This window comes from Theropithecus gelada, chromosome 12 (assembly GCF_003255815.1).
Source record: "Theropithecus gelada isolate Dixy chromosome 12, Tgel_1.0, whole genome shotgun sequence".
NCBI classification, from domain to species: domain Eukaryota; kingdom Metazoa; phylum Chordata; class Mammalia; order Primates; family Cercopithecidae; genus Theropithecus; species Theropithecus gelada.
In genome coordinates, this window is record NC_037680.1 from 86,770,099 (window position 1) to 86,794,573 (window position 24,475).

Genomic DNA, 24,475 nt, shown 5'->3' on the forward strand with positions numbered 1-24,475 from the left:
CAATTCCATTTTTATTACATAGTATTTTATTAAGTAGTTACATGTTTCACCAACCAGACTGAGTTATTTACAAGTGAAGATTTCTGTCTTCATATTTGTGTCCCTAGGACTTTGACTATGTGGCATACAATAAATAGTTATGCAATCAATGTTCTGCAAATGAATGACCAGAAATACAGGCAAGTATATTAAAATGAAAATTCACAAACACATGAACACACACATGTAACTATGTGTGCAACTGTGTACTACTTGATTAGGTAAACAAAGTATTATCTAAAATGGGATTAGCCCCAAATCACAATGCTTACACACCAATTTGATGTGTTTTATGGGTCAGCTTAAAATTCATTCACATACATTCTGACTTTCCTAATTAGGATATGTTCTCATAAATGAAAATATCATAGTTATCCCATACTATATGACAGAATCTTTACTTTCAACATGTTTTATCACTGATATGAGGAATGAATATAAAGTCGAGAAAAAATAAAGCAAAACCAATAGAACTGTTCCCACGATAGAACAATGGATACATAACTCAACATAAATAAAACAGTAAATTAAAGATTAGATGTTCAAAATAACCAATTGGAAATAAAAATCAAACGTCAGCTTTTTATTTATTATTATTTATTTATTTATTTATTTTTTGGAAACAGAGTCTTGCTCTGTCGCCCAGGCTGGAGTGCAGTGGCACGATCTTGGCTCACTGCAGCCTCCATCTCCCAGGTTCCAGTGATTCTTGTGCCTCAGGCTCTTGAGTAGCTGGAACTACAGGAGCGCACCACCACACCTGGCTAATTTTTTGTATTTTTATAGAGACGGGGTTTCTCCACGTTGGCCAGGCTGATCTCGAACTCCTGAGCTCACGTAATCTGCCCACCTCAGCTTTTTATTTTAAGACTTTGTTTATATCCACTAATCTCACAAAGAATTTGATGGCTACTTAGCATAATTTTCACCATGGTATAAATTTTCATTTTATGCTATATTAGAAAGTTATTAAAATAATAAATTATATAATTTTAAGACAAATATTTCCCAATATAAAATTATACTTAGTTGTCTATGGTAATTAAAGCAAAGAAGCCAACATTCCAATTTTACCTGAAAAAAATTAGACAACGCACACATAAAATGATATTCTATTAGTATGTCTTCTAATTTTATCTTCAAAAGGAAAAGTTCTAAGAGAAAAGGAAACAAAATAAAGTAGAACAAATGCTTGTCCCAAAAAAGGATTAGGATTCATAGAATATAAATTTTTGCTAATATAACACAGATAAATTGCTAATAATTATCGGAGTTATTAATTATAGTCAGATAAAAATTTACCTTATATAAAGCTAAAATACAAAATGATTAAAACTTAAGCTGAATCTAATGGGTGACAGCTACCAATCTTCTGTGCCTAAATTATATCTAGGGTCTTTTCTCTTCAAAATGCATTGCAAGGACAGCATGGAGCTCAAGAATACAAAAGCTACAAAATGGAAGGTATCGTAAATAAGGCAGTACTTCTATAGCAAATGTTATCACTGCTATTCTTTTTTTAAGAAACATTATGAAACTTCCCGGAAATCTTTCTCCCTCATTCCTAGATTTATCATTACCTTAATTGTGTAAATTTAATATTATCAAAAAATGTATCCATGGTATACTGATTGTACTCTAGTAGTCCCTAATGTATTAAAAAAAAGTAACTATAATACTTAAAATGTCAAAACAAAATCAAAGTAAGATGAAATAGGCAAAGTCAAATTTAAAAGCTAAGCTATCCCATTGATACCTACCTCCTGCAAATGCCATTAGCCAGACATTTATGGCTACAGGATTTGGAAGAGAGGGGTGATGAAGTTGGGGACAAGTTGAGAGGGGCAATCAAACTGTTGATGATCTCAGTCAACTGTGCACTCTGCAAGGAAACAGTCAACCTTTTACTACTGCTAAGCAAGAAATGTGAGTTAAAGCTCACATGTATAGTGCCAATTAATGCTTAACGTCTCATGACACGCGTTTTTATTTCAGTAAACATTTTATTAGACAGACAATTTATACAACTGATTTTTCCATTTATTACAAATAAATCTATACTTTAATTACACATTCTTTTCCATATCCTTTTTTTATTATAGTTCCTTCATCTACCCATCCCATCATCTAACACATTTGAACCCAGCTAACAGCCTTTATATAATATTTCCCTTGAGGCAGGAAAATTAATAATTAAAAATCACAGATACAATTTATTAAGTGCCTACTATGTGCCAGGCATTATATCAGGCACCACACATAGAATATTTCTAATCTTTACAACTAACCAGCAAAGAAGATAGTAATAGAGGTATTGACATCACTATTATTAATACCAGTACAGATGAGTAAATTCTAGCAAAGAAAAAAAGATTAAGTAGCTTGATCAAGGGCTATAAAGTTGGTATGAAACAGAACTAGGATTCAAATTCAGGCCTAAATCTAACAGCACACTGTTTCTCAATATTTTTCCTAATTCAAAAATATCAGGGTTTTTTTTTTTTTAGCACCTAAGATTTCACTGACATTTGTCCCAAACTTAAATATATGCAATAAATATTAAATTATTATAATATGCATAAATATTATTCTCAAACAATCACAATTATAATAAGCAAAGGCCACATAAAAAGGAATAGTACATTTCTACAAAAGAATGACAACTATTTTCATTACACCCGTAATTCATCATAGAAGAACTGGAAAATATACAGACATTTTAAAAATGAAAAGAGAGTCATCTGTAATCATACTTCAAAGAGAAAACCAGAGCTAACATTTAGGTATATATTTCTCCCTCCAGACTAAGTTTCCTGAGTATATGTAAACATGAGTGTACATTCAACATGCACACATATACTTTTAATTAAATCAGGCTACATCAATTTTTTAAAACCTAGTTTTCCTACTTAATATAGTGTGACTAACTTTTTAAAACATACAGACGTAGTTCAACATTTTCAATACTGCAAGATACTCTATTGTGAAATAAAGGGGTATATGGAATAATTAGTTTAGAATGCATCATTTGTATGAAACTAATAACATGCTATTAGAAATGAGACTAAATAATATAAAAAAGACTAATATTTCATCCCTTCAAAAAGTCTTTCATGAGAAAGACCTTGAAATGTTTTCATCATTTATTTTCAAGATAATATGCACCTAATGATGTCATTTTAAAAATTATTACTCAGTTTTTAGATTAAAGCTCATTTTTAAAATCACCAATAGAAATGGATTCTTCATCCATTTAGCAAGTAATCATTAGTTTAGTCATGCAAATAAATTCTGAAGTATCTCATATCTTCTGATTGGAAACACTAAAACACTCCTGCGATTGTTCCACCTCCAAAAAACATCATCTAAAATCTTTTAAGCCACTGGAAGTCGCTAGTTGGATATATGTGAATAATGGGCCAGGAAGGGGGAAATTACAATCCCTATCTTTACCCTAAGAATCAGCCTACTCTGGCCCAATAAAATCTCGCATACCTGAGTCATATGGGGAATACAGGGAATAGAAAAGTCACAGAGAAAATGTGAATGAGAAAAGTAAAATTAAGAGAAGCATAATTTGAACTCTGAAAACAAAAACTAATCAACTGTAAGTTAAAACACTAGCTACTTTTAACAAGATTTATAATGTAAATACACCAGTAGCAAATTCATTTTAAATCACCTAAAGCAGAAGTCCCCAACCCCCGGGCTACTGATGGGTCCCTGTCCATGGCCTGTTAGAAACCAGGCTGCGGAGCAGGAGGTGGGCAGAAGGCCAGCAAGAATTACCACCTGAGCTCCGCCTCCTGTCAGACCACCCACAGCATTAGATTCTCATAGGAGCTCGAACCATACTGTGAAATCCACGTGCAAGGGATCTAGGTTGCTGCTCCTTATAAGACTCTAATGCCTGATGATCTGAGGCGGAACAGTTTCATCTCAAAACCATTCCCCCACCCCCACCCTGTGGAAAAACTGTCTTCCACAAAACCAGTCCCTCATGCCAAAAATGCTGCGAACAGCTGACCTAAAGTACTAAAAATAAGGTATTAATACTTTTCAATTTATGAACTATATATTATCTAACAATGCGAGCATGTATTAATACTATGAATCAATAAGTTATTTTTTAAATGACAGTCTACAACTCAATATTGCCTTTATATGTTAACTTCCAACTCTAACAAAACTACTTTAGTCAAGTTGAAAGATTATGAGTGAACAGTTACATATCAGTAGATTATCCTAAGAAAACCATGCATAATAATGGGCTTGCTATCCCTACCACTTAACTCACTCCTAGACTATCTTCTGCAACAAGTTTTTTTGTTTGTTTCAGATAGTGTCTAGTTCTGTCGTCCAGGTTAGAGTGCAGTGGTGCCATCTGGCTTACTGCAATCTCTGCCACCTGGGCTTAAGTGATCCTTCTACCTCAACCTTCTGAGTAGCTGGGACTACAGGTGTGTGCCACCAAGGCCAGCTAATTTTCGTATTTTTGGTAGAGACGGGGTCTCCCTGTGTTGCCCAGCCTGGTCTCAAACTCTTGGGTTCAAGTGATCTGCCCACCTTGGCCTCCCAAAGTGCTGGGATTACAGGCATGAGCTACCATGCCTGGCCAACAAGTATTTAGAAACAACTTAAGCTTTTAAAACTTGGCCTATAAAAATCATTATTACCACATTTCAAGAACAAATGACTTGTTCATAGGCAATTTATTAACAACCTCTACAAGTAATTGCTGCTGCCCTTTCTGAATCTTTTTCTTCTGCTCTCCTTACATGGAGCCATTACTGCTCTCACAACTCTTGGTTCCTTATACTATCAAAGACCCCTGACAGTTCATCAGCAATGAGACCTAAAATGCTACCCAGGGCCAGCTTCATGGGCATGCAACCTGTGCACCAGGCTGAGCGCAGATGGGGGCTATGCTTGCTTAGTGCTCTACTGTCACTGTCTTTAAATTCATAACTTTTTAACAAAGGGCTCCACAATTTCATTCTGAACTAGGATCCGCAAATTAGGCAGTTCTGATGTCATCTCAGGTCCAACCTAAGAAAACTGGGGATACCAAGGAGAAAGGAAAAAGTACAAGAAATCTTTTAGAAATGAAAAATCTTAGAATTAATTTAATCAGATTACAATTTCCAATGAATTTCCAATGAATAAGTAGTGACCTAAAGATGGTGAAAGTAGATTTGACTGAGTAAGCAAATAAATTACTCTAGAATGTGAAACAACTAGGATCAAACTGAACTAGGATCAAAACAACTTGATCCTATTGAATGAGGGGAGGGAAAAGAAAGAGGAAAGTGGGAATATAGAAATATAACAAAAACTAATTTAAATCACTGCCTATATGGTCAAGTGCATTCTAATTTGACATCAGATAATTACCAAACAGCTTTCTAAATTACAAAATATTCATAAGTGCCTTGATTATACATTCCAATTAAGAAAAACTCTGGGCCATTATAAATTTAACAAATACAGGGCGGAAGAAATTATACCATATTTTGGTTTACCAGGAACAATACAGTAACCTGTATTTAGTTATTTCCTGGTATGTCAGAAAAACTCAGGAAAATTAGATGCAGGCAGGCATGAATCTATATCATTTCCCAGAGAAACAATGTAATGATGCAACTATGGTGAAGAATGGCTCAGCTTTAAAGTAAAAAAGTCCTAGAAACCGAGTTTGTTTAAGAGCCACTAAAGTCTAAATCAAAATAAATTGTTCAATTTCCAAGGACAGATATAGGATATACTGGCCAGAATAATTAAGCTTGTCAAGATATCCACAATAGAATTTAGATATCAAGGAAGGCTTTGGAATCAAAGTAATTGTTAGGAGCTTTTTCGACTTTACATTTACATAATCATTTTTTATGAAGAAATACATATTCCAATATTACCTTTCACTAAAAATCTTGATCAATAAATTAGTCAAACACCAATTAAGACATATTAACTGGTACCACTGTTCTCTCTCCTTGAAAAAAATCCAATGATAAACAATTTTGTCACAAAAAAGATTTTCCAATCCCTGTAAAAATAAATTATCATCCTATGGCCATAACAATACCATTACTTTACATATCATATTTAAATAAATTTAATTATATTGGTATTATAATGGAAACCAGTCATATGGCAAATATTTTAATTGTATTTAATGCCAAATGGCCTAGTTTAATAACCCATATGCCAGGAAGATACACATATAATGATGTTTATTTGAATAGTTTATAAAATTGATGAAAAGTCATTTCATACCACTGATATCCTTACTTTGACTTTACCTGTTTTTCGATGTTTCGAAGAAGTAAAGTAGGGCTGCTTGGTGACATTTCAAAATCTTGTTCCGGTACAGGATCTTGACACTCTTGGGGAACCTGAGGATTCCCTAGAATGTTTAGTGAAGCTGCTTGGTCTGCAAATTGCATTTGTTTTTTCAAAATGTCTTTTGGAAGCTGACATTCTTCTAGGACCACTATCCCCTAGACAAAAAACAATGAGAAAGTTGAAATGAAAACAAACTGATTATTAAACCACCTTTAATGCTACAATGCACTTGAATCTATGCTTCCTCTTAACCCTTGGAATTCAGAAAATATAAACTTGAAAGTATAGTTTAACTCTGTAAAGAACTGGCTGGTTTAAAACATGTGCAGCTAAAATAACATATATGGCTGATAGGTTGGACTTGTAAAATATTTTCTTAACTTAAATACATGCAGTTTTTTTCTAATTGGTTTTAATTATTGGCATTAAAAGCATGACATTAAAATAAAATTAAAGGCATATTATACACAGAATATGGACATTTCAGATTGAAATCAGAATATTTCCTGATAGAATCTTCTGATATTTTGGTCACTAGCATTTCTATTTGTGCTGTACATTTGAGCACTCCCAATTTTATAAATTAAAATACCAAATTTACAAACATCCAAACAACAATCTAACTCTATCCTAACTCCTTTCAGAGCACCCTAAGGAGCCCTGCCCCTGTTGCTGTCAGCCTGAGCAACCAGGGATAGGATTGTACCACTGAGAAAGAGTACTCTCTAGGCCAAAGTTCCCACTGCTTTCAAGATATCTGTGTTAATAATAAAGACACAAGCTTTCAACTTTGATGGGGTATATTCTCAAATGTAAGGAACTAGGGGAATGAACAGGGATTAAATTGTCTCTGTACTCCCTGCCTCCTACTCACAAACATACTTATTCCTCAACTGGTTTGCTCGGCTTTCTCCTCCATTCCCCAGCTTCCTCACTCCAACTGTTCTCAACTTTAGGTTCCTCAGAGGCAATGGAGACAACAGAGAAAGAGAAAAAAGGAGTGCAAAGGAATGATCTTAATGGTTTCATAGTTCTCATTGTAAAATTTCTTTCCTTCCTATCCCTTCTACCACCCTTCCTCCTGAAAATAATACAGTAATATATACTGTATAATAGATATTAAACATACACAGATATTGTTATATATATACTGATATTACATATATTATATATTATATAGACACACAGGTTTTACATATATAATATATAATATATATTTGAAAAATAATATATAATATATATTTGAAATATAATATATAATATGTATTTTTCAAATATATATTACATATTAGAAAAATGCTAATAAATTCCTATAGGCTAGTTGGAAAAGTATTACACTCTTAATGTGGCTAAAATACTATATTCTTGTAATAAAAAATAACTAACATATTAATATTAGTGTTCATTATTTCAAAAATGGAATGAATTAAATGATTGCTGTGGGCCATCTATAGCATGCGTAAGTCTTATTTATAAGATGGAAATTGCCTATAGGTAATAATGTGTTATATATGAGTTTTAGTTTGCACTACATAATTTAGAGAATATATAACTTTAGAATGCACATATTCAGTTATGGTATTATACGTGTATTTTATTATTTTGTAGCAACATTTTCTGTAAAAGTACTAAATGCACTTTTTTAAAAATCTGTATTTTGAATAGTGCTAACATGCTGACTTTTCCAAGGAGAAGGGGATCCACTCGATCCCAATTACTGTTTTCTTAGAATGAACAAATATGGTTGTCAAGAAATCTGAAGAAACATGCTCAAAAGTTCTTATTTCGTTTGGTATTTTAAAAATTAAATTAGATATAATAGATATGGTATCATCAATCTGAAAAACTCTTCAGAGTACCCATTCAAAATTCCTACAAGTCTCTCACTAGGTTTCTTCATAAGTACCTGCATGTAAAAGAAACACAAGTTTCCACCTTATCAATTTAACTTCAATTGTCTTTGGTTTGATTCCAGTTTATATTATGGGCCAGTCTGTATAGATTAGTCTGATTTCAGTCTGTATACATTAGTCTGATTTCATAATCCATATTTATAAATCTGCATCTATGGGAAAATTCTATTCTGAATTTCAAAGTTCTATTTCCAAACCTTTAGAATACTACCTTTCTATAAGTAGAAAGCCTGCTATAGTTAGTTTAATAAAGAACTTTATTTTTAAAATTCAACCAGGGAGGCAGGGCGTGGTGGTTTACGCCTGTAATCCTAGCACTTTGGGAGGCTGAGGCAGGTGGATCACTTGAGGCCAGGAGTTCAACACCAGCCTGGCCAACATAGCAAAACCCTGTCTCTACTAAAAGTACAAAAATTAGCCGGGCATCATGGCACATGCGTTTGGTCCCAGCTACTTGGGAGGCTGAGGCAAAAGAATTGCTTGAACCCAGGAGGCAGAGGTTGCAGTGAGCCAAGATCGCACCACTGCACTCCAGCCTGGGTGACAGAGACTCTGTTCTAAAAAAAAAAAATTAGAATTCAACCAGAGAGACCTTCATAGTCAACTTCATAATCTGCTTCTTCCCCCATAAACTACTACCCTGCACAAAACTCTTGGAGTGTGAGGAGAGTGGCCCATTCTGATCCGCCACTTCCAAGAATGGAGAGGAAAGGGTTGAATATTTAATCCTCTGGGGACACAGCAGAGAGTTTCTGTTCTTAAAATCAGTAAAATGATATTCTCATACACAAAACAACATAGATAAGAAAGATATGAAATATTTTTAGAAAAATGAGTTACAACAACTGAAACAAGTGAAAACTCTAGCATAAAATGAAAGCCAATCAACTGTTTCTGAGAAGACAACTCTTGACAACGCAGGGTCTTCACAGAGAAAATACTGTGTGAAAAAAAAACTACTTCAGCAACATCTCTATTATTCACATAAATTCACCAAAGTTAATTTTAAGTAAAACTTTAAATAAAAAATTTGAAACACACAAAAGGTACAATTTAAAATGTGGAAGGCCCTACTGCAGGTTAACAAAATAAATCTAAGAGACAAACCATTTGATATAGCCAGTGTTCTCCCAAGAAAAATATTTCAATTTTTTTCTGAGTGTGAGAAGAATCTGTTGTCTTATTAGAAAGTTTGAAGCGAGGAGAAGAGGAAATACAGGAATCTGTAATATGTTGACAAAGCTGTCACAAGAACCACCAAAGGATGTTGCTAATAACTGCTTTCTTCTCTAAAAATTTAAGCAGAGTTTAGACCATATGAAGAATGGTAAAGGGGCAAATGATGTGTTTTCTGACTTAAGGCACAAACTAGCACTTATTTAAACAGGATATTTACAAAACAGCATCCCTCAATCTCTTTCATTTCCCTTTCTCTCTAATTTAACTGAGAACAATTTTTTTTTTTTTTTTACATTTAAAATACATTAAACAGAAAGTTCTGTTTCAAGACAGTACTGGCCATCCTTCTCAATTTTTTTCTTACAATAACTCAAGAAGCTGTAAGAGCAAGGAAAGTGATGTTTTTCTTACATAATAACTTCTCAACTAAGCTGCATATAAATAAACAACTAAATACTTTAATTCCTAATAAATGTAATGAGAAACTACTAAAATAACCAAAACATTGTATTCTAATAGCATAATTTTGTGGCATTTTCCATAAAATAAACATAATGCTATTATTAAGGGAACAAAGGGCCAGATACACATTTATCCTGAATTAAGAAAAAGGTAAGGCCATATAAATTATTACAGGGAAGTTTAGACGGCTTTCCTTAAAACAATTTATTCCAGTAGATGTTATATAAACATGCAATGAAACTTTTAAAAGAATTTAACCAAGACGTATACAGTACTGCTTAGAAAATAGAGAATATTAAAATATCCTTTCTCAAGTTAAAGGATTATGAATCAGATTGTCTAGATTGAAATATAAATCTTATTCATCAATTTAACTGCAAACCCACTTTCTTGGAAATATCTAAACTGTTTTACACCGGACTCATTCTTAGAACTCTATTTGCTATAAAATACATGTGTGAAATTATATCCTTTAAGGAAACCGATCAAAGAAGAGAGATTATGTGGTGATCTTGAAAGGACTGGGAAGGCTTTCAAAAACTGAAGGCTCCTGTAAAGATAACAGTGAACAATGAGAAAAAGTAACTAATGTAACATGAAACTTTCATCAGGAAACACTTAGTGAATGTGGTTCCCTCAAATCTCACAGAACTAGTAAGCCTAAGGTTTTATGTCTGTCCTTCTTCTACCTTCCTACAGATGCCACACCGCTAATTCCTACAAGGTGTTAAACATACTTCATCACTTCCTAGCTTCTTTTCCTCTTCTCGTATAACACATACTTTCTGCTCCTTTAAATACCATACTACTTTGTCATTCCTGAAAATGATCATGTTGTTTCACACCTTCAAACCTGTAAAAAACGCCTTTCTCTAGTTCCACTGATTCATCAAAAAATTACCATTCATCCCCCAAAGTCATACTGAGATGTCACTTTCTTCTCTTAAAGTTTTCTCTGACCCTCTTACCCATAAGTATTCTCTCTATGGCACTCCAAATATCTTATAAAAACATGTATTCTACTTGAAGTATAATTTAAAAAAAAAAAAAAACCAGGTATTACTGAATATATTACATATACTGAAATGATTATGTTTTATCTCCCTTACCAGAATACAAACTCATGATAGATAGAGCCTAAAATTTATTAATCTTTGTGGACGTGCAGACCCCAACGTGGGGCTAGGCAAACTACATGGTTTAAGGGCTCTGATCCCTTCCCTTCTCAGCTTTTTCTTTCAAGGTCTATCCCTATCAACCTTCAATATTAGATTATTTCCAGGATGTCTACAGTATGACCATATAGAATACTGTTTCCCACAAAAACAAAGTTACAAATAAATATTTAGCAATATTTAGAATGCATAAGAACTCATTTGTATTATTGATTCTTTGGGAAAACAGACCACAGTGAACATTCCCACTTGGAAATGTAAAGAATAAAAAATATATGTCAGCTATTGGTCTATACTAATGTTAACACTCTGCTGGACCAATATTGTAATGGCAAGCCATTACCCTAGGGGCATGGCTTAATTAGGCCCTGATTTGTGCTTCCTATTAAAGGGTTCTTTCCATCCACTGTTCTCTATGGCTCCTGAATCAGCCGGCTTCTTTCTTTTATATTACCTTCCTTGGTAATATAAATTTAAAATTTATGTTGGTAATAAAAATATAAATATAAAGCTTCTTTCTTTTATATTACCTTCCTTGGCAATATCAGTAAATGTTTATGACTTCTTTAGGAACTGCAAAGCTCTTAACCTGCTTCTTGTTCATACAAGGTTGGCATCCTAAGGACTGGTTTAAGTCTTGGCCAGTAAAATGCTTTTTATAGGTCAAGCTTATAATTTCTTTGGTACAACTCACTCAGAAACTCAGAAGGCTTCCCATCTATCTGTTTTCAGGCAGTTCCATGTACTGACAATCACACCCACAGTTCTCTGATGCATTCTCAAAGGATATTTCTTTCACCCTCTAACTCCTGTACCTACCTACATATTCCTTCCTCCTGTCCCTCTTTCTCTGCCTCCTTGTGGGGGTTCTCATAAGCTATTAAGTTCTGATGGAAAATCCACATTCTTAATCTTCCTCCACTGCCCTAAGTGTAATTTTATCCAGCTCAAAGGTTTTGCAGAGAATGGTATCCTTAGTTTGATCTTTAGCTCCAAATCACTTTTGTCCTTTATTATTCAAAGGTTTTCTCAATCCTATCTCTTATCATATAAAGTGCAGAGAGAGGCAGTTTTGCTAACTTCATAAGGTCTTGAATTTCTAGAAACCTATTCCTTTTCATTTATGTTTTTAAACAGGTTTGAAAACGACCTAATTAAAAATTATCAATAAAAAGCATTATCACAAAGTAAAAGCCAATATAAAAGCCAATATACAGGACAAAGTCTAAGCAGAATATGGTCAAAGACAGAATTAGCAAATTAAAAGACAGTAAAGAATTCCTTGTGGTACAGAGAGACAAATGAGATTAAAACATTAAAGAGTGGTTAAGAGACATGAAAAATTTGTTTGAACCTCTCAACCTATGAGAATTTCACAAAAATGGAAGAGAAAAAAATTGACAAACATGCATTATTTGGATGATAGTAGCAGAGAATATGCTAGAATTGAAGAAAGATGTAACACCTTGGACTAAACATGGACTCTGGGCTGGCTGCAGTGGCTCATACCTGTAATCCCAGCAATTTAAGAGCCTGAGGCAGGTGGATAGCTTGAGCCCAGGAGTTCGAGACCAGCCTGGGCAACGTGGCGAAACCCCATCCCCACCAAAAATACAAAAATTAGCCAGCTGCGGTGGTGCATTCTTGGAGTCCCAGCTACCCAGGAAGCTGAGGCGGGAGGATCGCTTGAGCCTGGGAGGTCAAGGCTGCGGTGAGCCGTAATCATGCCACTGCACTCCAACCTGGGCAACAGAGCAAGGCCCTGTCTCAAAAATATAAAAGAAATTAAAACAAACAAACGTGGACTCTGAAAAAAAAAAACAAAAACATGTCTACACAAAGACTTATACATGAATATATACAGCAACATTATTCATAATAGCCAAAAACTAAAACAACCTAAATTCCCATGACCTAGGAAAGAGATAAACAAATTATATATAGTACAATCCTACAATGGAATACTGCTCAACAATAAAAAAGAAAAAATTACTTATGCATACAGCAACACAGATGAACCTCAAAAGCATTATGCTAAGTGAAAGAGCAAAATAGAGATTACATGTTTTATTATTTGACTTATATGAAATTCTAGAAAAGGCAAAACTATAGCAATAGAAAACAGATTAGTGGTTGCCAGAGAAAAGAGCCTGAAGGAAAGAGATTGACTGCAAAAAGGAAGGAGTGAAATTTTTGAAGGTTATAGAAACGTCCTACATTATGATCATGGTGACGGTTACAAGAGTAAACATTTGTCAAAATCCAGGGAACTGTACAGTTAAAAATGTGTACTCTGAGTACCAAGCAACATAAAGACAATCCTTTGATACCTGTTAGTAAGGATGTAGAACATCAACTAAACAAGAACATCTTAAAAGTTACCAGATAGAAAAGACAGTACTCAAAAAAGAAAAACAATCACATTGACAGTAGACTCCTCCTCAGTATCAAACAAAACAATAAAACAAATCTTTAAAGTGCTAAAGGAAAATAACTGTCAAACTATAATTTAACACCAAACTAAAATACCATTTAAGAGTGAGGGTAAAATGAATATATTCTGAGATGTACAAAGACACAAAGTTTAAGTGTCCAGAGACCCAAATGTCAAAAACTCCTATCAATGCATGTCTCTTATTTCTTTCTACTTTATTTTTTAATTGACAAATAATAATTGTACATATTTATGGTATATATAATGATATTTCAATACATATAATGCATAGTGATCAGATCAGGGTAATTAGCATATCCATCACCACAAATATTTATCACTTCTATGTGCTGGAACAGGAAGCACCAGGAATCTGTCTCCCCACCTAGACACCACCTCATTGGCAGAATCTGTGTAATGTCATTATTTCAAAAATCTGGAGTTTACTGAAGACTTGCAAGTTCAAGGGGCAGGTTTGGACAGTAAACGTGCAGTTAATTTTTATCAATTTTAGCTCTTAGCACAATAGCAGCTACCCATCCCCACTCCTAGTCCCATGGCAGGCAGTCATTCATATATTTCGGAAGCAATCTACATACAGCCTGCATAAGCCAGGGTAGGGGAAAAGGACTCTGCTCTGCAAAGATTAGGGATCTGTGTTCTGATCACTGATTGTAACCTTTGATCACAGAGGTACAAAGAGGCCAACAACCATTGTTGTAGTACCTCCCTCCTTTTATTGCAATTCTCTCCTCCTCTGGCTGAAGGCCTTCCTGGGGATTTAAAGGGCCAGCACCCTTAAAAAAAATAAATCCTCTCTTCATTTTTCTCTTTTCCCCTTTTGGGAGCCAGATATTAAAAGCAGGACATTTTAAAACAACTGCACCAATGAGGAAAATTAGAAAGCAACTGGGCATTTCCAAGAAAAGGTGCAGGCTCAGAAAAAATGAGATTTTAACTATACCCTTCAGGCTTATTCTTGCCACACCGACAACCAACAACAACAGAGAGAATCAAAATAATAAACAAAAATGATTTTAAAAGTCCTGCAGAAAGAGAAAGAATCTGATTTCCAGAGTTAACACATTATTAGATTCAAATGTGCAGTTTTCAAAAACAAACAAACAAAAAGCATACAATGAAACAGGAAAAAAGGGAGCATTCAAAGGAAAAAAAAACAAACAGAAACTGTCCCTGAAAACAGGATGGAAGACCTATTAGACAAAGACTTTAAAACAACTGTTTTAAAGATGCTCAAAAGGCTAAAAAAAAAGATGTAAGAATAGTCAAGAAAAAGATGTTATGAACAAAATGCAAACATCAGTATGGAAATAGAAAACCTGAAAGGAAACCAAACAGAAATTCTAGAGCTGAAAAGTATAATAACTGAAATGAAAAATTCACTAGAGGTATTCAAAGGCAAATGTGAACAGGCAGGAAAAACACCAATGAACTTGAAGCCAGGACAGTAAAAATAATCAAGTGTAAATCATAAAAAGAAAACAGATTAAAGAAAAGTGAGCAAAGTGTAAGGGACACGTGGAACACTAATAAGTGGCCCAACATATAAATGTAGGAGTTCCAGAAAAAGAATAGAGAGGCAGAGAGAATATTTGAAGAAATTATGGCTAAAAACTCCCCAAATATGATGAAAGACATGATTACAAATATCAGAAGCTGAATGAGCTCCAAATAAGGTGAATCCAAAGAGTACTACAAAGAAACATTATAATCAAACTATTAAATGACAAAAAGAATATTGAAAGCGGCAAGAGAGAAGCACAGGCAAGGGATCCTCCATAATACTATCAGTAGCCTCTTACGATAAACTTTGGAGGTCCAAAGGCAGTTAGGTCAATATATTCAAAGTAGAAAACAAAATAACAACAACAACAAAAAAAATCCTGGCCAACCCAAAATCCTATTATATTCGGGAAAATCATCCTTCAAAGGTAAAAAAAAAATTAAGACACTCTCAAGTAAACAAAAGCTGAGGGAGTCATTTACCACTAGACCTACTCTGCAGAAAATACTTAAGGAAGTCCTGCAAGGTTAAATGAAAGACCTAGATAGTAACTTAAAGCTGTTGATGAAATAAAAATCTCAATGAAGTTAAATACACGCATAATTATAACAGCTAGTATTATTGTTAACAACAGTTTGTAACTCCTTGCTGTCTACATGATTTAAATAACTAGTACATTAAAAATATATATATTAGTTCCAAAGCTAGGCTTGTGGTAACTTTGGTTTGTAACTCCACATTTTGTTTTCTACATAATTTAAGAAACTAATATATTTAACATAATTATTAATTTATGTTTTGGGACACATTAGTATAAGGATATAATTTTGTGACATCAATAACTAAAAGAGGTGGGAACAAAGCTGTAAAGGAAATGAGTTTTTATATGTTACTAAAGTTAAACTGGAATAAATTAAAATTATAATGTAATAACTTTATGAGGTTAAATATAATCCCCATGGGCAACCACAAAGAAAATATCTACCAAATATATACAAAAGGAAGTAAGAAAGAAATTTAAACATTTCAGGGTCAAAAAAAATCAGCTAAACACAACAGAAGACAGTAGTTCAGGAAATGAAAAACAAAAAAAAGTATAAGATATATAGAAAATAGCAAAATGACAGAAGTCTATCCTTCTTAGTAATTACATTAAGTGTAAATGGATTAAACTCCCCAAAACACAGAAATTAGATAGATAAAAACACAGAATCCAACTCTATACTGTATACAAGAGATTCAACTTAAGTCCAATGACACAAATAAGTTGAAAGTGGATTTTTAAAAATCATACGCAATATCAGACAAAAGAGACTTTAAATTAAAAAAAGTTACAAGAGATAAGGACATTATATATTAATAAGACTCAGTATAACAAGATAAAACAATTATAAACATTTATGAAACCATGCCACAAAGAGTTAAGAAAACCAGTCTAAATTCCTATGTTTATAGGATAACAGATAAGAAAAGAAACAACTTGTTGAGATACTGAAACTCAAACTATAACCCAAAGAGTAAGAAGTCAATAACTAGCAAAAATTCTTGAGTTTGTAGGATAGCAGATAATTAAAGACATAACCCACTAAGACGCCAAAACTCTCTAATCTTGTGAGAACACGAATAAACTGGCAAAAATCAGTTAAAACCAAGAGTTTGTACAGAATGACCTTACTGACATCACAGCCTAAATTTCCACTGCATGTTTCGTATTACCACCCCCTTGATGCAACCCATGAGTTAGCATGAAGCGATAACTGCACATGCCCAAGAACTTTCCAAAACTCTCCTTTCCTTCTACCAATCACCTGTTAATACCAATATCTACCCCTAAATCTATTCTAATAAAAATGTTGCCATAAAAATAGCATGAGAGAGGGGAGGCAGAACAAGATGGCTGAATAGAAGACTCCAGCAACTGTACCCCCACTACCTCCCAACATAGGAACACCAAATTGAACACTAGCCACATAAAAGAGCATCTTTGTAAGAACTAAAAGTCAGCTTGGTTACCAGCTTGGCCACAGTGGGGTAAAGCACCAAGCATTTCTGGACCTACCCTGGTCCAGAGGGGAACCCACTGTCCTGAAGGGAGAGACTCAGGACTGGCAGCATTCACCAAAAGCTGAATGAAGAAGTCTTGGGCCTTTAGTAAACACTGGCCATAGAGAGGCACTACTTGCTGTGGCCCTGGGGCAGTGGTGGCCATGGGGAGGGACTGCTCTCCTTGAGGAAAGAGGAAGGAAGGGTAGGGAGGACTTTGTCTTGTGACTTGGGTGTCAGTTCAGCTGCAGTAGAATACAGCACCAGGTGGAGGCCCAAGATGGCATCTCTAGACCCACCTGGGGCTGGGGAGAACTTGCCACCCTTAAGGGAAGGATACAAGTCTGAGTGGATTTGCCACCTGCTGATGGTAGAACCTTTGGGCCTTGAGGAGACACAGACGATAGCCAGGTAGTGGTCACTGTGGGCCTTAGGTGAGACCAGTGCTGTGCTGTCTTCGGATCTGACCCTGTGCAGTCCCAGTGGTCCTTGTGTCATGCCTCTCCTAGCTCCAAGCAGCTCAGTACAGAGGGTGAGACTATGTTTCCCTGGGGGAAAGTAAGGGAAGAGAACAAGAGTCTCTGACTGGTAATCCAGAGAATGCTTTTGGATCTTACCCGAGACTACTGAGGTAGTACCTCTATGAGTCTACAAAAGATGCAGCGTTACTAAAGTTGGGGATATGACTGCAGTGACCAATGACTTAGATCACAACACCCAAGCCTGTTTGAATATCTGGAAAGCATTCTCAAGAAGGACTGGTACAAATTAGTGTACACTGCAAAGACTAATAAATACCTAACTTTTCAATGTCCAGACACAGATGAACATCTACGAGTATAAAGAACACCCAGGAACACATGGCCTCATCAAATGGACTAAATAGGGCACCAAAGACCAATGCCAGAGAGACAGGGATATGTGATCTTTCAGACAGAGAACTGAAAATAGCTGTTTTGAGAAAGCTCAATGAAATCTAAGGTAACACGAGAAGGAATTCAGAATCCTATCAGATAAATTTAATAAAGAAACTGAAACAGTTGAAAAGAAACAAGCAGAAATTCTGGAGCTGAAAAATGCACTTGACATTCTGAAGACTGCACTAGATAGAGTCTCTTAACAACAGGATTAACCAAAAAGAAGAAAATTAGTGAGCTTGAAGACAGGATATGTGAAAATATACCATCAGAAGAGACAAAGGAAAAAAGAATAAAAAATAATAAAGCACACTTACCAGATCCAAAAAATACCCTCAAAAGGGCAAACCTAAGATACTGGCCTTAAAGAGGAGGAAGAGAAAGAGATCAGCATAGAAAATATATTTAAATGGATAATAACAAAGAACTTCCCAAATCTAGAGTAAGATATCAATATTCAAGCACAAGAAGGTTATAGGGCGCGAAGAAAATTTAATCCAAAGAAAACTACCTCAAGTAGTTTTAATAATCAAACTCCCAAAGGGAAGGAATAAAGAAAGGATTCAAAAAGTAGCAAGAAAAGAAACAATATACAATGGAGCTCCAAAATGTCTGGTAGCAGACTTTTCAGTGGGAAACCTTACAGGTCAGGAGTGAGTGGCATGACACAGAAGTCAGGTGCATTTCTATATACTAACAATGAACAATCTGCAAAGAAAGTCACAAAAACAATTATATTTACAAGAGAATCAAAAAGAATAAAACACTTCAGAATATAATAAATAACCAAGGAGTTGACAGACTTGTACAAACTACAAAACATTGCTGAAAGAAATTAAAGAAGATATAAATAAATGGAAACACAACCCACACTCATGGATTGAAAGACTTAATGTTGTTAAGATGTCAAAACTACTCAAAGCAATCTAGAGTTTCAGTGCATCCCTATCTAAATCTCCACAACTCTTTTTATAGACAGAAAAAACTTATCCTAAAGGTCATACAAAATCTCATGAGACCTCAAAGCCAACACAACATCAAAAACAACAACAACAACAACAACAACAAAACAAATCTAGAGTTGGGCTCGGTGGCTCACGCCTGTAATCCCAGCACTTTGGGATGCTGAGGCAGGCAGATCACTTTGAGGCCAGGAGTTCAAGACTAGCCTGGCCAACATGGCGAAATCCCGTCTCTACTAAAAACACAAAAATTAGCTGGGTATGGTGGTGCATGCCTGTAATCCCAGCTACTCAGGAGGCTGAGGCATGAAAATCACTTGAGCCTGGAAGGTGGAGGTTGCAGTGAGCTCATGTCACGCCATTGCACTCCAGCCTTGGCAACATACTGAGACTCTATCTCAAAAATATATATAAACAAATAACAAATCTGGAAGACTCACATGTCCTGATTTCAAAAATTACTACAAAACTACAGAAATCAAAACAATGTGATACTGGCCAGGCATGGTGGCTCATGCCTATAATCCTAGCACTTTAGCAGGCTGAGGTGAGAGGATGGCCTGAACCCAGGAGTTCAAGACCAGCCTCGTCTTGAATATAGGGAAACTCTGTCTCTATTTAAAAAAAAAAGGAGAAAAGAAATTAAAAACCAAAACCAAAAAAACCCATGTGGTACTGGCATAAAGACAGACCTATATCCCAATGGGATAGAATAGACAACCCGGAAATAAATCCTAACATATATGGTCAAATGTTTTTTGACAAAGGTTCCAATCCAAGGCCATTCAATGGAAAAACAGTCTTTTCAACCAGGTAAACCTGAATATCTGAATGAAAACGAATGAAACTGGACCCTTACCTAACACCATACACAAAAATTAACACAAAAATTTACATTGAGGATCAAAGGCCTCAATGTAAAACCTAAAACTATAAAACCCTAAGAAGAAATATAGGGTAAGTGCTTCATGACATTAGATTTAGCAATGATTTATTAGATATGACATCAAGGGCACAGGTAATAAAAGAAAAAGTAGACAAATGGGACTTCAGAAAAATTTCGAAAATTTGGGCAGGAAAAGATAATATCAACAGAGTAAAAATGCAATGAACAAGGCCGAGCACAGGAGCTCACATTTGTTATACCAGCACTTTTTGAGAGGCCGAGGTTTGGGGATCATTTGAGTCTAGAGTTCAAGACCAGCCTGGGCAACAGAGGGAGATCCCATCTCTACAAAAAATCAAAAACTTAGCCAGTCATGGTGGCACGAGCCTCTAGTCTCAGCTACTTGGGAGTCTGAGGTGGAAGGATTGCTTGAGCCTGGGAGGTCAAGGCTGCAGTGAGCAGTGATCACACTACTGTACTCCATCCCGGGTGACAGAACAAGACTCTGCCTCAAAAAAAAAAAAAGCAACACACAGAATAGGAAAAATATTTATAAATCATATATCTGATAAGAAATTAATATCCACAATACATATAGAATTAAAACGCAACAAGAAAATAAACAAGCAAGCAACCCCATTCAAAAATGGGCAAAGGACTTGAATAAGTACTTCTCCAAAGAAGATATCCAAAAGCCAAGCCAGTAACACATGAAATGATGTTCAACATCACTAATCATTAGGCAAATGCAAATCGAAAGTAAAATGAGATACCATCTCACACTCATTAGGATGGTTACTATAAAATAAACAGAAAATAAATGTTAGCAAGAATCTGGAGAAATTTGAACCTTGTGTACTGCTGGTGGAAATGTTAACTGGTATAGCCACTGTGAAAAACAGTATGGTAGATTCACAAAAAAATTAAAAATAGAGTTACCATATGATCCAGCAATTCCACTTGTGGGTGTTTACCCCAAAGAATTGAAAACAGCGTCTCAAAGAGATATTTTAATATCCATGTTCACAGCATGCTCACAATAGCTAAAAACTGGAAGCAACCCAAGTGTCCATCAACGGATGACTGAATAAGCAAAATGTGGTATATACATACAATAAATTATTAATCTTAAAAAGGAAAGAAATTCTAATATATGCTACAATATTTATGAAACTTGAGAACATTATGCTAGTGAAATAAGCTAGCCACAAAAAGACAAAAACTGTTATGATTCTGCTTATATGAGGTACTTAAAATAGTCAAAATCATAAGAGACAGACATAGTTGCCAGGGGTTGAGGAGAGAGGAAAGTGGGTAGTTATTATTTAATGGGTACAGAGCTTCAGTTCTAAAAGGTAAAAAGAGTTATGGAGATGGATAGTGACACATGAATAACATTACGAATGTATTTAATAACAACTATACACTCAAAAATGGTTAAGATGGTAAGGTTTTTGTTATATGTATTTTATGATTTAGAAATCTGAAAACAAGTTTATCACTTACATTAACTGGAATCCAATAAGGAAGTTCTGAATTGCTCAAAAAGTATGATAAAATGATCTTAAATACAAAAAGCCATTACAAAGATAGCTTCAATTTATAATAACTAATATACCAAACATTTTGACATAAACTGGCTACATTCTTATAAAACCTTGTAACAATTATTTTTGTGATGAAATGAGAAGGAATGAAAACATTAACAATTTTCAACAAAAGTAGAAGAACACAGACAGACAATACCTTGGAGGCACGAATTTGCCTGTGAATGTCTGTTAGTTGTTGGATTTTGCATTCTAGGTCTGAAATCCGGGCTTGAAGCCAAGTCCACCGGCTGCCAACTCGTGCTCTGTCTACAAGCCACTTCCATTCAGTACTACAGTTACTGTGAACAAAACAAACGCTGTTACTCAAAGTACAAAAGCAATCAAGTTTCACAGACACTGCTTAATAATTCCTTAACTCCCATAATAAAAGCAAATTTCCTTTCTACAACATGCAATTACAGGAAGACAGAATGGCAGATTGACTTCTTATCAAAGAAAAAGATTTAATTTTCTTACCTTTCCACCCCACAAATACCCGTTTTCATTAAATATTACATACCCTGTAGTAGGATAATTCCTCTGCTACTCAATTCCTTATCAATGCAGAAGGTCTTAAACAGGGATAAATCAGCAAAGAAAAGGAAACGTGAATGACAATGCAAACACCATGTAAAAACTGTTACATAAAACTTACATGTAAGTAGATGTCAAGTACCAGACAATCCATTTGAATGGTGCTAAATCTAAGTCCATGTAATAAACTGCAGCACATTCAATTTTACTATAAGTAATTTTTATTTGCTAAAATAGGCATCATTATTAGCTAACTACTTAAATCATTTTTTAAAAACCATCAAAAATTATAAAAAATATAAATGCTCTGCTACATTTCAAATAAGCATACCAAATATATAGACCTTAAAATATTTGTTAAGATAAACAGTTCATTAAAAATCTGATTCCTAGGATTCACAACCTAGAGATCACAAAGAATTTATATAAAGCCTTTCTTTCATGCATATTTAAAAATAAGGGTTGATTCCTAGCTCCTCCTAGTACCTCTGTCATTTGGCAAGAGCACTACAGCTAGAGAAAAATTATTGGGGATTATGGGTGGCATATGTGTGTGATATTTAATTAGGAGATGCAGATTGCCACAAAAAAAAAAAAAAAAACTGACAAACTGAAGATATAACTGTAGGGCAACAATGACTTAATGACAACATATAAACTTTATAAAAAACTTATCTAAAAATTCATTTATTGTCAAAACCCACTGACTGTAGAACACCAAGAGTGAAGACTAATGTAAATAATGACCTCTGGGTGACAATGACATGTTAATGTATGTTCATCAATTGTAACAAATACCCACTCTGGTGTGGGATATTAACAGTGGGAAAGGTTGTGCGTTTGTAGTATGTGGGAACAGGGAATATGTGGGAACTCTTTGTATTTCCCACTCAGTTCTGCTGTGAACCTAAAACTGCTCTAAAAAATAGTTTATTAATTTTTTAAAATGCACTGGACCATAATGGAATATCTTTCAAATAATCTTTAATCGGAGAAAATATTTATTCTAAGAGATCATTTGCTGTCAGATAAACAGAACACAATTATTATGGCTTTGCTATATAGAATTCATTCACTATAACAGGATCTTACATTATATCAATATTTCTGAAAGGCTGCTGTTTTTAAGGATTCTAATTGCATACAATGTGATTAAAGACACCATATGATTGACGATTTCTCTTGGTATTATTATGTATTGTTTATAGTCATTACTGTGGTTTCATAAATTTGACACTTAAAAATCACATTTTCATAACTGTGGACAAAATAAAATGCCTATTCAAAATACACTATTCATAGATAACAGTTAGCAACACTAAATGCCAGTCATGAAATTAGAGAAGGCAAGTGCCCTAGCACGTAGTATTTTGCACAGGTGAGGATAAAATGTTTGGATTTTAAAACAAAGTGGAAACTGCTGGGAAGGTGGTAACAATCTTTTTTTTTTTTCCAAGAACTTTGGCTACTAGGTGGAGAAAGCACTGTAGTAGGAAATGAAAGAAAGTAAGGAAAACAACTAAGATGTTACCTATAATAATCTGGGTGTGGTACAGATCATTGTGATCTCCAAATATTTCACGTGCCACCCTACACTTCCCAGGCTTATGCATTTACGTTGGAGCCATTTGACTAGTTCTGACCAAATGGGCTATAAGCAAAAGTGACATTGTCATTTCCAGGTCACCTGAGGATCTTCAAAACCATGAGTGCAGATAATATAGCTACAAAATGGAGGAGGAGAATAGCCTAGATCACACTGGACTTTATGTAAGCCGCAGTACACCTCTGCTGTGTGAAACCACTGAGATTAGGACGCTAATTTGTAACACTAAATATAGCCTATTCTAAAACACTGAATATAAAAATGGCTTTGACTGGGAAGGGGAGGGGAGACAAAGATATGTAGATAAAAGGACAGATTCAAGGTTCATTTTAAAGTTGATAGGACTTGCAGAAGTATGGCCTAGAAGTAAGCATAGGGCAATCAAAGATGATCTTAAACATTAAGTATTGCTCCAGTAGGAAAATTCCCCTATAATATGCAATTTGGTTTGGTTATAATATTGATGATTAGTGAATAATGAAATATAACAGAAAAAAATGTCATAGAACTCATATTATTGTACTTCTGGTAAAGATATTCTGATACTCAAGTTAGGATTATAAAAATCATTGTTATGTTCATATACTACACTAAATTATACTCATATAGAAAAATAGCAATACCAGATTAAATTTAAGTAAACCAAATCACATCGGACGCTTTGTGATATATGAAATAAATTTTCTTTTTTTTTTTTTGAGACAGAGTTTTGGTCTGTCGCCCAGGCTGGAGTATAGTGGTGCGCTCTCTCCTCACTGCAACCTCCACCTCCCAGGTTCAAGTGATTCTTGTGCCTCAGCCTCCTGAGTAGCTGAGATTACAGGCATGTACCACCACACCCAGCTAATTGTTTGTATTTTTAGTAGGCA

At 34.7% G+C, this 24,475-nt stretch overlaps 1 protein-coding gene across 2 annotated transcripts in view; it reads right to left on the minus strand.

Annotated features, from left to right (window-relative positions):
* Positions 1–24,475, minus strand: part of KANSL1L (KAT8 regulatory NSL complex subunit 1 like) — a 138,681-nt gene that overhangs the window by 74,412 nt on the left and 39,794 nt on the right. For both annotated transcript variants that reach the window (XM_025404300.1, XM_025404299.1), the window contains exons 3-5: positions 21,624–21,765; positions 6,339–6,536; positions 1,800–1,921 (exon numbers count right to left, since the gene is read on the minus strand). In XM_025404300.1, coding sequence (XP_025260085.1) covers positions 1,800–1,921; positions 6,339–6,536; positions 21,624–21,765 — 462 coding nt within the window. The remainder of the gene's footprint in view (positions 1–1,799; positions 1,922–6,338; positions 6,537–21,623; positions 21,766–24,475) is intronic.